This window comes from Mobula hypostoma, chromosome 11, assembly GCF_963921235.1.
Source record: "Mobula hypostoma chromosome 11, sMobHyp1.1, whole genome shotgun sequence".
NCBI lineage: Eukaryota > Metazoa > Chordata > Chondrichthyes > Myliobatiformes > Myliobatidae > Mobula > Mobula hypostoma.
This window is the reverse complement of record NC_086107.1, coordinates 79627561-79639229: the sequence shown is the minus strand read 5'-3', so window position 1 is coordinate 79639229 and position 11669 is coordinate 79627561. Positions and strand designations below refer to the sequence as shown.

The window sequence follows — 11669 nt, the reverse complement described above, 5'->3', positions numbered from 1 at the left end:
TAAGTGTAAGTGTCTGGACGAGCCAGAGGCACGTGCTATTCCTCCACACATGGAACACAAGACCAGAGCCAAGATCCAGACAGGCTCACAATGCCGGGTTAGTGAATTCGGGGGGGGGGGGGCCTGTGTAGGAGAACGTAACTGGGAAAAATGGACATAATTCACAACCACCAACGTTGAGTTGGGGTTTTGCTTTAAGTGGCTGGTCTGATGTGATGACGTTATTACATAAAAGGCTTTTAGTGTACTTTCTTTGTGTAGGTTTTGGAGTTCAATAAGATGTGTTATGGATTTTGTTAAACATAAAACACCTCACTTTGCTTTATTTGCAGAAACCTACAGATCAACTGATTCTTGAAGTCTTCTGCTCAGGGCATTTGTGTCTCTCTTGTGACTGTGATACTCTTCTTGATCCTTGGACATTCAGTGTAATGGAGAAAATTTCCAGTCAGCCACATGATGAAAAAGCATCTTCTCGGACACTGCCTTGTTCCTAAGCTTTCCAGTGTTACTGAGAGAAGGTCAACATGCAGAAGATAGATCAGATTTCTCCTTTGTGCTATGGCAGGTTTATCTGGAGGGTGATGGGCTCTTTGGACCGGGTTGTGCCCAATGTCTCAATTTCAAGGTACATCTGTCGAGAAAAGTAGAACAAGATGTAAAGCATTTAGGCTTAATCCATTTATTCCTCAAACATACACACCAGGAGACTTCAGGTTTCCCAGGAGTACATGTATCTTTTTACTATAGATTATGCATTTACAGCATCATGAAGCAGCATAATAGCCCTTCATCCCACCCTTCCTTGCGGTCTGTCAAACAGCCAACCATACTACCATGATCAAGCCTTCCTCTGGGATCAGAAATGGAGAGTGTAGGTAGTTTTAAATTTCTTGATGTTTTCATATCTGAGTATCTGCCCAGGGACCAGGACGTAAGTGACATCACAAGGAAGGTGTTGTGTCTTTGCAATTACATATCACTTAAATAAAAGCATGCACGTGGGAGATGGCTTTAACTGGTGTCTTCACATTGCAGAGAGAGAGAGAGAGAGGGATCAATGTGCATGCGCAGACAACAGATCAATATGTAGTGCTAAGGAGGGTGTCATTGCACTAAACTAAATAGATCCATACATTAGATTATTGCAACATAAAACTGTATATGTACAAAACACTCAATTTCTCTTCCATAAACCCATATTCCGTATAAACATGCTTTCACAATAACAGTCCACAACTAACCTCACCATTCTAAAGGTTCAGTCTTTTGGGTGGAGCTCTGTTTCTTTCAGGATAGAGCCTCTGGACCTGTGGAGTGGCATCAGGTTTAGTAGGTGTCTTGTCTGAGACAATGTTCTCGGTTTCCCATGTCACATTGCTATTAATGACATGTTCATCACTGACAGGTAAGTCCAGTGGCTGTGAATGCATCCATCTTGTTGGATGCAGTTGACTCAGGTGTGTTCTTCAGTTGAGCATCCAGTATCTGGTCCACATGACATCTCCATGTCTGATCTCCAACATCCACTGTGTGCATCAGTGTTCCAGTTCTTGTAGCTATCTTACCAGGGGTCCACTTGTCTTCACAGTAATCATGCACTAGGATTTCCTGTCCAACCTTGAAGCTCCTTGCTACTTCACCTGGCAACTGGTTGAATTGTTTATTCTGCACTTCTCTCCATAGATCTGGTTTCAGGAGGTCTGTGCGAAATCTCAGATTCCTATTCATGAACAGCATTGCAGGTGTTTGATTTGTCATTGCATGAACAGAGTTACGATTCACAAAAAGGAAGTTGTCCACCTTGTGCTGTAGAAAAATGTCCTCCTTGCTCATCACTTTCATGGACTTCTTGAAGGTTTGGACAAACCTTTCAGCTAACCCATTCGTTGGTGGGTGGTGAGGAACTGACTTGAAATGTCTGATGCCATTTTTCTTCATGAACAGTCGGAATTCTTCTGACATGTATTGCGGTCCGTTGTAACTCATAATTTGTTAGGGTAAGCCGTTTCTGGTAAAGATAGTGCTCAGAGCAGAGACAGTCTTTGCTGAGGTGGTTGACTTCATTGGTATAACCTCCAGCCACTTCAAATGAGCATCCACAGCAATCAGAAACATGGAGTCGATGAATGGCCCAGCAAAGTCAATATGTACTCTTTGCCATGGAGATGATGGGTGTAAAGGTGCTTGTGAGGGTGCATTTTGAACTTTTTGACATCCTGAACAGCTTTTGGCCAAGTTTTCAATCTGTTCATCTATTCCTGGCTACCACATGTAGTTCCAGGCGAGATTTTTCATCTTGATTGTACCCAGGTGTCCTTCATGCAGTTTTTCTAACACTCTGGTGCACAGTTTAGAGGGAACCACAACACAAGATCCACATATCAGCATCCTTTGACATACCAACAGTTGGTCTCATCTCACTGAGAACTCTGGAAACATAGGGTTACCATGAGCTGGCCATCCCTGCATGGTGACTTGATAGACTTTTGACAATGTCGGGTCATTCCTTGTTTCCCTTTGGAATTTGTTACTAGCAACTGGTCCACCAATGTAATATGGAACACTTCTGCTGGGTCACAGTATGAAGACTTTCCTTCTTCAGCTGCCAATAGTGGAAGATGTGACAAGCCATAGTATTGCTGTGTTGTTTGATATCCTTGAACTCTATGTCTTAATAGTGGGCTCCTAGGAATAGTGCCCAACATTGTAACCGGATAGCAGTCATCACTGGAATTCCCTTCCTGGGATTGAAAACGGACACAAGGGGCTGGTGATCTGTCACTAACGTAAACTTTTGTCTGTAGAGGTAGTGGTGGAAGCTCTTTATTCCCCATACTAGACTAAGGTTGATCTGTGCGTAGTTGTGTTCTGCGTTTGTCAATGATCTTGAAACAAAAGCAATCGAGCGTTCAGATCCATCTTTCATAATGTGTGACAAAAAGGCACCAATGCCATAAGGGGATGCATCACATACCAGTCTGATGGACAACAATGGGTGAGCAGTTCATCAGATGTTATTAGACTCTGTTTCCTAGAATGCTTTTTCGCATCTTTCTGACAATTCCCACTTTGCTCTTGTCGCAATAGTGCAATGAATGGGTGCAGCAGTGTTTGGGAGTAGTTTATAAGGCCCAAGTATGACCTGCGTTGTGACACATTTTCCAGGTTGGGTGCTTGTAGCACTGCTTCAGTATTCTCTTGTGACTTATGTAAGCTATGCTTGTCAATGATATATCCACAATATGAGATTTTATTCTTGAAAAATTCACGTTTTTCTCTCTTTGCAGACCATACTCACTCAGCCTGGTAAGCACTTTATCAAGGTTCTGGAAGTGCTCTTCATCATTTTTGCCATTCACTATGATGTCATCAAGGTAACATTGTGTTTCTGGGATACCTTGAAGCACTTGGTCCACTGCTCTTTGCCAAATTGCTGGAGCTGATGTGATGCCAAAGATGGGACAATTATATTGGAACAGTCCCTTGTGGGTGTTAATTATGAGGAACTTACTGTTTGACTCCTCAATCTCCACTTGCAGATAGACTTGTACAAATCAATCTTTGAAAACTTGCCCCTCCTGCCAAAGATGCATGTTTTCTGTGTGGCAGGATATACTGCACAGAATGCAACACTGGATTGAAATCCCCACATATGCGAACGGCTCCAGCCTTCCCTTTCTTGATCACCGGGACAATTGGAATCACTCTATTCAACCGTGGAGAGAATTCCAGATGCCTCCAAGTTCTGTAGTTCAGCATCCACTTTAGGATGTTGTGCATTGGGCACTGGACACACTTTATGGAATCTTGGTGTTGCATAGAGTTCAATTCGGGCCTTCATACCTTTGAGTTTACCAATACCCTTCTCAAAGTCTCTGGTTGGTGCTACCATTCAGGCTGCTGTTGCCTGTTGAAGACAGACTAAGAGCTTTGATTGAGTGCCAGTCTAGTTGGATTTTTCTCAACCATTCACGGCTGAAAAGTGCTGGCCATTCACTTTTCAATACATAAAGCTCTAACTGCTGTGTTTGGCCTCCATACGTTACATTCAATTTCAGTTTGCCTTTGGGGGACATTTTTTTGCCTGTGTAAGTCTTTAGCATCACTGAGGTCTTCTCTCATGGTATCTTAGAAAATCGTGTGTTGTAGTCAGCCTCTGGAAACTATAGACAAAACTGACACTGTATCCAGCTCCATTTTCAGCTTTTCACCAGACATATCTATTGTGAACTCGTTCCGTTATACTATGTAATTCCAGGCATGACAGCTCACCTTTGCCAGACTCTGTGTTGTCTGATTCATATTTGTTTACTTTAGTTATTTGCTTAGTTTTGTGAATGAAACTCTTCATTTGGTGTGGTTTTTCTCTTTGGTTGTGCTTTTTGTCTGACTTGTGTGCTTTCTCCATGTGATCTTGTCTGTGACACTTTCTGCAGACTTTTTCTTTGAACCAATAGTCAACTGCACCATGGGATGATTTGTCACATGGATACCATTTTTGGTTTTTTGCACCATTCAGGGACATTTTGTGCATTTCACATTCTAACTTACTTTTCTGTAGTTCTGCTGCAACCTTTGCTGAAGTTTCTAACAATATTGCAATGGTCAATGCCCTTTCTAAGGTTAGGTCTCTTTCAGACAGTAGCCTCTTTTGAGTGCTCTGACTATGCATGCCACATGTAAGCCTGTCCCTTAAAGCATCTGACAGTCTGTCTCTGAAGTCACAGTACTGGGAAAGATTATGCAGTTCTGCAATGTATTCAGAAATGCTTTCATCCTTTGGACTGATTCCTTTTGTAAAATCTAAATCTCTCAGCTATTGCCAGTGGTTTAGGGCTCAGGTGATTTTGTAAACTTGTAACAATTTTACCGAGCAGCTTGCTTACTGGTGTTTCAGGGATTATTATGTTGTGAAAGAGACCATTTGTCCTTGCAACCACTAAGCTAACAAGTGTAGGGGTTTCTTTTGCTCCTCCACATTGTTTCCGTTACAATACAGTTCCACCCTCTCGATATATGACTCCCAGCCTTCATTGGCGCTATCAAATTCATCAACTTTCCCAAAAGAAGCCGTTACTTTCACTTTAGATTCAGCATTTCTTTCACCATTACTCATAGGTTCTTCGGCTTTCTTGTGCTGTTTAGCTTTCGCTGTTTCATCTCATAACTGTCACTGCAGTTTGTGATATTTTCTGGCATTCAGGTTCACCAATTTGTTGTATCTTTGGAACTATGTATCAATTAAATAAAAACATACATGCGAGAGATGGCATTAACTGATGTATTCACATTGCAGTGAGAGAGAGAACAATGCATGTGTGTAGGCAGCAGATGAATAAGTAGTGCTAAGGGGGGGTGGTATCATTGCTCTAAAAGAAAAAGATCCATACAGCAGACAAATGCATATTACCGGCGTGGCTGAAGAACTGGGATCTCTTTGTATGACCTATACAAAAAGGAGGGGTTACTCCTGAACCCAAGGGGGACCAATATCCTTGTGGACAGGTTTGCTATAGATGTTGGGGAGGGTTTAAACTAATCTGGCAGGGGGAGGGGAACTGAGTCAGAGGGCTGTTGGTTTACAAGCAGAGCCAGTGTATAATGTTACTGACAGAAAGAACAGCCAGACGATAGGGCAAAATTGCTGTAAGTGGATGAGTTGCAGTGGAAAAGGGGGACAAATTCAGAAACGGTGATGAATACTGGTCTGAAGGTGCTATATTTGAATGCACGCAGTAAACAGAATAACGTAGGTGATCTTGTAGCACAGTTAGAGATTGGTAAGTATGGCGTTGTGGCATTACTGAGTCCATGTATCAAAAGGGCAGGCAATGAAGCAAAGGGGGTGACATTGGCTCTTTTGATAAAAAGTGAAATCAAATCCTTGGAAAGAGGATTGATTTAAATCCTTCGAGAGCCCATAAGGATTCTATATCTTCTAATCCTACAGTACTTTGCAAAAGTCTAGGCAATTTCTTAACTCTATCTACAAGGACTCAATATCTTCTGATCGTACAGTACTGTGCAAAAATATATAGCTGAGGTGCCTAAGATTTTTGCACAGTACTGTAGTAATTTTATATATTGCAGTGTAATGCACCTCAGAAATAAATTTCATGATATATGTGAAAGACGATAAACCTGATTTTGATACGAGTTTCTATTGTGGACTAAGAGTGGGAAGGAAACAAGAAGAGGGGAATCATGGTTGGGAAAAGGGGAAGGGTGAGGAGAGGCAACAGGAAGCACCAGAGAGATAGTTTGTAATGATCAATAAACCAATTGTTTGGAATCTAATGACCTTGCCTGGTGTCTCAGGGCTGGGTGTGTCTGCACCCGCGCCACCCCCTCCCCCGACCCTTGGCTCTCCTTCTCTGCCACCTGTCCAAACCTCTCCCTCGGCACTACACCCTTCCCAGTCCCACCAGATTTACAACTTCGCTCTCTGCTCCACGTTGACAAATACAGTACTGTGCACAAGTCTTAGGCACCCTAGCTATATATTTTTGCACAGTACTGTATGATCAGAAGATATTGAGTCCTTGTAGATAGAGTTTAGAAATTGCAAGAGTAAAAAGACCCTGATGGGAGTTATGTATATCCAGGCCTCTGAAAAGTAGCCAGGATATGGGCTACAAATTATAATGGGAGAGAGGAAAGGCATGTCACAAGGGCAATGTTACAATAATCAGCGGTGATTTCAATATGCAGGTAGACTGGGAAAATTAGTCTGGTGCTGGATCCCATGAGAGATATTGTGGTTGAGCCCACTTTCTGGACTGGGTGCTGTATAATTAACCAGATTTAATTAGGCAGCATATGGTAAAGGAACACTTAGGAAGCAGTGATCATAGAAACCATAGAAAACCATAGAAAAACTACAGCACAGAAACAGGCCTTTTGGCCCTTCTTGGCTGTGCCGAACTATTTTCTGCCTAGTCCCACTGACCTGCACACGGACCATATCCCTCCATACACCTCCCATCCATGTATCTGTCCTTTTTATTCTTAAATGTTAAAAAAGAACCCGCATTTACCACCTCGTCTGGCAGCTCATTCCATACTCCCACCACTAGTGTGAAGAAGCACCCACTAATGTTCCCTTTAAACGTCCCCCCCCCTCACCCTTAACCCATGTCCTTTGGTTTTTTCCTCCCCTTGCCTCAGTGGAAAAAGCCTGCTTGCATTCACTCTATCTATACCCATCATAATTTTATATACCTCTATCAAACCTCCCCTCATTCTTCTACGCTCCAGGGAATAAAGTCCCAACCTATTGAACCTTTCTCTGTAATTGAGTTTCTCAAGTCCCGGCAACATCCTTGTAAACATTCTCTGCACTCTTTCAACCTTATTTATATCCTTCCTGTAATTTGGTGACCAAAACTGAACACAATACTCCAGATTCGGCCTCACCAATGCCTTATACAACCTCATCATAACATTCCAGCTCTTATACTCAATACTTTGATTAATAAATGCCAATGTACCAAAAGCTCTCTTTATGACCTTATCTACCTGTGACGCCACTCTTAGAGAATTTTGTATCTGTATTCCCAGATCCCTCTGTTCTACTGCACTCCTCAGTGCCTTACCATTTACCCTGTATGTTCTACCTTGGTTTGTCCTTCCAAAGTGCAATACTTCACACTTGTCTGTATTAAACTCCATCTGCCATTTTTCAGCCCATTTTTCCAGCTGGTCCAAGTCCCTCTGCAGGCTCTGAAAACCTTCCTCACTGTCCACTATACCTCTAATCTTTCTATCATCAGGAAATTTGCTGATCCAATTTACCACATTATCATCCAGATCATTGATATAGATGACAAATAACAATGGACCCAGCACTGATCCCTGTGGCACACCACTAGTCACAGGCCTCCACTCTGAGAAGCAATTCTCTACTACCACTCTTTGGCTTCTTCCACTGAGCCAATGTCTAATCCAATTTACCACCTCTCCATGTATACCTAGTGAATGAATTTTGCTAACTAACCTCCCATGCGGGACCTTGTTAAAGGCCTTACTGAAGTCCATGTAGACAACATTCACTGCTTTCTCTTCATCCACTTTCCTGGTAACCTCCTCGAAAAACTCCAATAGACTAGTCAAACATGACCTACCATGCGCAAGGCCATGTTGACTCTCCCTAATAAGTCCCTGTCTATCCAAACGTTTGTAGATTCTATCTCTTAGTACTCCCTCCAATAACTTACCCACTACCGTCGTCAAACTTACCGGCCTATAATTTCCCGGATTACTTTTTGATCCTTTTTTAAACAACGGAACAACATGAGCTACTCTCCAATCCTCCAGCACCTCACCTGTAGACACAGACATTTTAAATATATCTGCCAGGGACCCTGCAATTTCAACACTAGTCTCCTTCAAGGTCCGAGGGAATACCCTGTCAGTTCCTGGGAATTTATCCACTTTAATTTGCCTCAAGATAGCAAGCAGCTCCTCCTTTTCAATCTGTACAGCTTCCATGATCTCACTACTTGTTTCCCTTAATTTCATAGACTTCATGCCAGTTTCCTTAGTAAATACAGACACAAAAAAACCATTTAAGATCTCCCCCATTTCTTTTGATCATAATAGGAAAGAATTTACCTTGCAATTTGAGAGGGAAAAACTAAAATCAGATGTATCAATATTACAGTAGAGTAAAAAGGAATTACAGAGGCTGGCCAAAGTTGATTGGAAGGGGACACTAACAGGAATGATGGAAGCAATTCAGAAGACACAGGATAGATGCGTCCCAAAGAAGAGGAAATATTCTACAGGCAGGATTTCACAGCTGTGGCTGACAAGGGAAGTCAAAAATGACATAAAAGCAAAAGTGAGGGCATACAACAGAGAAAAAAAAATAGTGGCAAGTTAGAAGATTGAGAAACTTTTAAAACCAACAGATGGCAACTAAAAAAGCCATGGAAGGTGGGGTAGATGAATTATGAAGATTAGCTAGCCAATAATATCAAAGAGGAGACCAAAAGTTTTTTCAAATATATAAAGGGTAAAACAGAGGTGAGAGTAGATATTGGATCACTGGAAAATAATGCCAAAGGGGTAGTAATGGAGGATAAGGAAATTGTGGACAAACTGAGTAAGTATCTTGCATCAGTCTTCACTGTGGAAGAAGTTAAGAGAGTGTCAAGGGACAGAAAAGAGTGCAGTTGTTATTACAAGGGAGAAGGTGCTTGGGAAACTGAAAGGTCTGAAGGTAGTTAAAATAGATAAATACTTTATTGACCCAAAGGAAATTACAGTGTCACAGTAGCATTACAAGTGCACAGATGTACAAATACTAGAAGGGAAGTAAGAAAGAAAAAAAAGTTACCCTAAAAATAAAATGTACAAGATTTACAAGTCAAAGATTACAAGATTTACAATATTTCCAAGTTCACACTGATAGATGGTTTTTCAAGAATTACTCTAATATTATACAGTAAAGGGTGCACATTCACGCTATCCAGATAAGAAGTGATGGTAGTATTGCACAACATTGTGATGCATGTCGCGATAGCAGAGTGGAGTGTGGTAAAGTTATCGGGACCAGATGGACTACAGCCCAAGGGTTCTGAAAGAGGTAGCTGAAGAGACTGGGGAAGACTGGTAATCATCCTTCAAGAATCAATAGATTCTGGCATTCTTCTAGAGGACTGGAAATTTTCAAATGTCATTCCACACTTCAAGAAGGGAGAGCGGCAGAAGAAAGGAAATTATAGGCTAGTTAGCCTGACCTTGGTGGTTGAGAAGATGTTGGAGTTGATTGTTAAGGATGTGGTTTCAGGGTATTTGGAGACACATGATAAAACAGGCCAAAGTTAGTATAGTTTCCTCAAGGGGAAATCTTGCCTGACAGATCTGTTAGAATTCTTTGAGGAAATAACAAGCAGGATAGACAAAGGAGAAACAGTGGCTGCTGTATGCCTGGATTTTCAGAAGGCATTTGACAAGGTGTTGCATTTGAGGCTGCTTAACAAGATAAGTGCCTGTGGTATTACAGTAAAAATACTGGCAAAGATAGAACATTGGCTGATTGGCGGGAGGCAAATAGTAGGAATAAAGGAAACCTTTTCTGATTGGCTGCTAGTGACCAGTGGTGTTAGGCAGGGGTCAGTGCTGGGACCACTTTTTTTTACATTGTATGCCAATGATTGGATGAGAAAATCAATGGTTTTGTGGCCAAGTCTGCAAACAATACGAACATAGGTGGAGAGGCAGATAGTGCTGAAGGAACAGGGAAGTTGCAGAAGGATTTTGACAGTTTAGGAGAATGGGCAAAGAAGTGGCAGATGGAATACAGTGCCGGGAAGTGAATGGTCATGCAATTTGGTAGAAAGAATAAAAGCATAGACTATTTTCTAAACAAAGAAAAAATTCAAAAATCCGAGGTACAAGGGGACTTGGGAGTCTTTGTGCAGGATTCCATGAAGGTTAATTTGCAGGTTGAGTCAGTGGTGAGAAAGGCAAATACAATGTTAGCATTCATTTCAAAAGGGCTAGAATATAAAGGCAAAGGCTTTATAAGGCACTGGTGAGAACTCATTTAGAGTATGATGGGCTGTTTTGGACCTCTTATCTAAGAAAGGATTTACTGACGTTTGAGAGGGTTCAGAGGAAGTTCACGAGAATGACTCCAGCAATGAAATGGTTATCGTATAAGGAGTGATTGATGGCTCTGGGCGTGTACACACTGGGAATTAGAAGAATGAGGGAGGAATCTCATTGAAACCCATTGAATGTTCAATGGCCTAGATAGAGAGGATGTTTCCTACGGTGGGGAAGTCTAGGACAACCTCAGAATAGAGGGGTACCTGTTTAGGACAAAGATGAGGTAGAATTTGTTTCACCAGAGGATGATGAATTTGTGGAATTCATTGCAAAGGGTGGCTATGGAGGCCAGGTTATTAGGTGTATTTAAGGCAGAAATTGATAGATTCTTGATTAGTCAGGATGTGCAAGATTATGGGTGAAGGAAGGAGAATGGGGTGGAAAGGGAAATGGTTCTGCCATGATGAAATGGTAATGCAGTCTAGATGGGCCAAATGGCCTCATTCTGCTCCTGTGTCTTATCATCTTATGATCTTTCTTTGAAGTTTGCACAGATTCAACTTGTCACCAAAATCTTTGGCAAACCTCTATAGATACGCAGTGGATTGAGGGAAACTGATGGACATTATTTACTTGGATTTCCAGAAGGCATTCGATAAGTTGCCACATAAGGGAGTTATTCATAAGATAAGGATGCACAGAGTTGGGGTGATGTATTAGCATGGATAGAGGATTGGTTAACCAACAGAAAGTAGAGTGTTGGAATACATGGGTGTTCCTCTGGTTGGCAATCAGTAGTGAGTGATGTGCTGCAGGGATCAGAGCTGAGCCCGCAACTGTTCACGATATACATTAATGATCTGGAAGAGGGGACCAAGTGTTGTGTATTTAAGTTTGCTGATGACACTAAATTGAGTAGAAAAGCAAATTGCGCAGAGGATACGGAGAGTCTACAGAGAGATATAGATAGGCTAAGTGAGTGGGCAAGGGTCTGGCAGATGGAACAATGTTGGTAAATGCAAGGTAATCCACTTTGGAAAGAAAAATGGAAGATCAGATTATTATTTAAATGGTAAAAGTTTGCAGAAAGCTGCTGTGCAGAGTGACTT

At 41.8% G+C, this 11669-nt stretch overlaps 1 protein-coding gene across 1 annotated transcript in view; it reads right to left on the bottom strand.

Moving 5' to 3' along the window:
* Positions 1-317: 317 nt before the first annotated feature.
* Positions 318-11669, bottom strand: part of LOC134354328 (cytochrome P450 3A29-like) — a 65615-nt gene continuing 54263 nt past the window's right edge. Inside the window, exon 15 of the mRNA XM_063063260.1 lies at positions 318-634. Within this exon, the coding sequence (XP_062919330.1) occupies positions 560-634 (75 nt within the window). The 3' untranslated portion in view covers positions 318-559. The remainder of the gene's footprint in view (positions 635-11669) is intronic.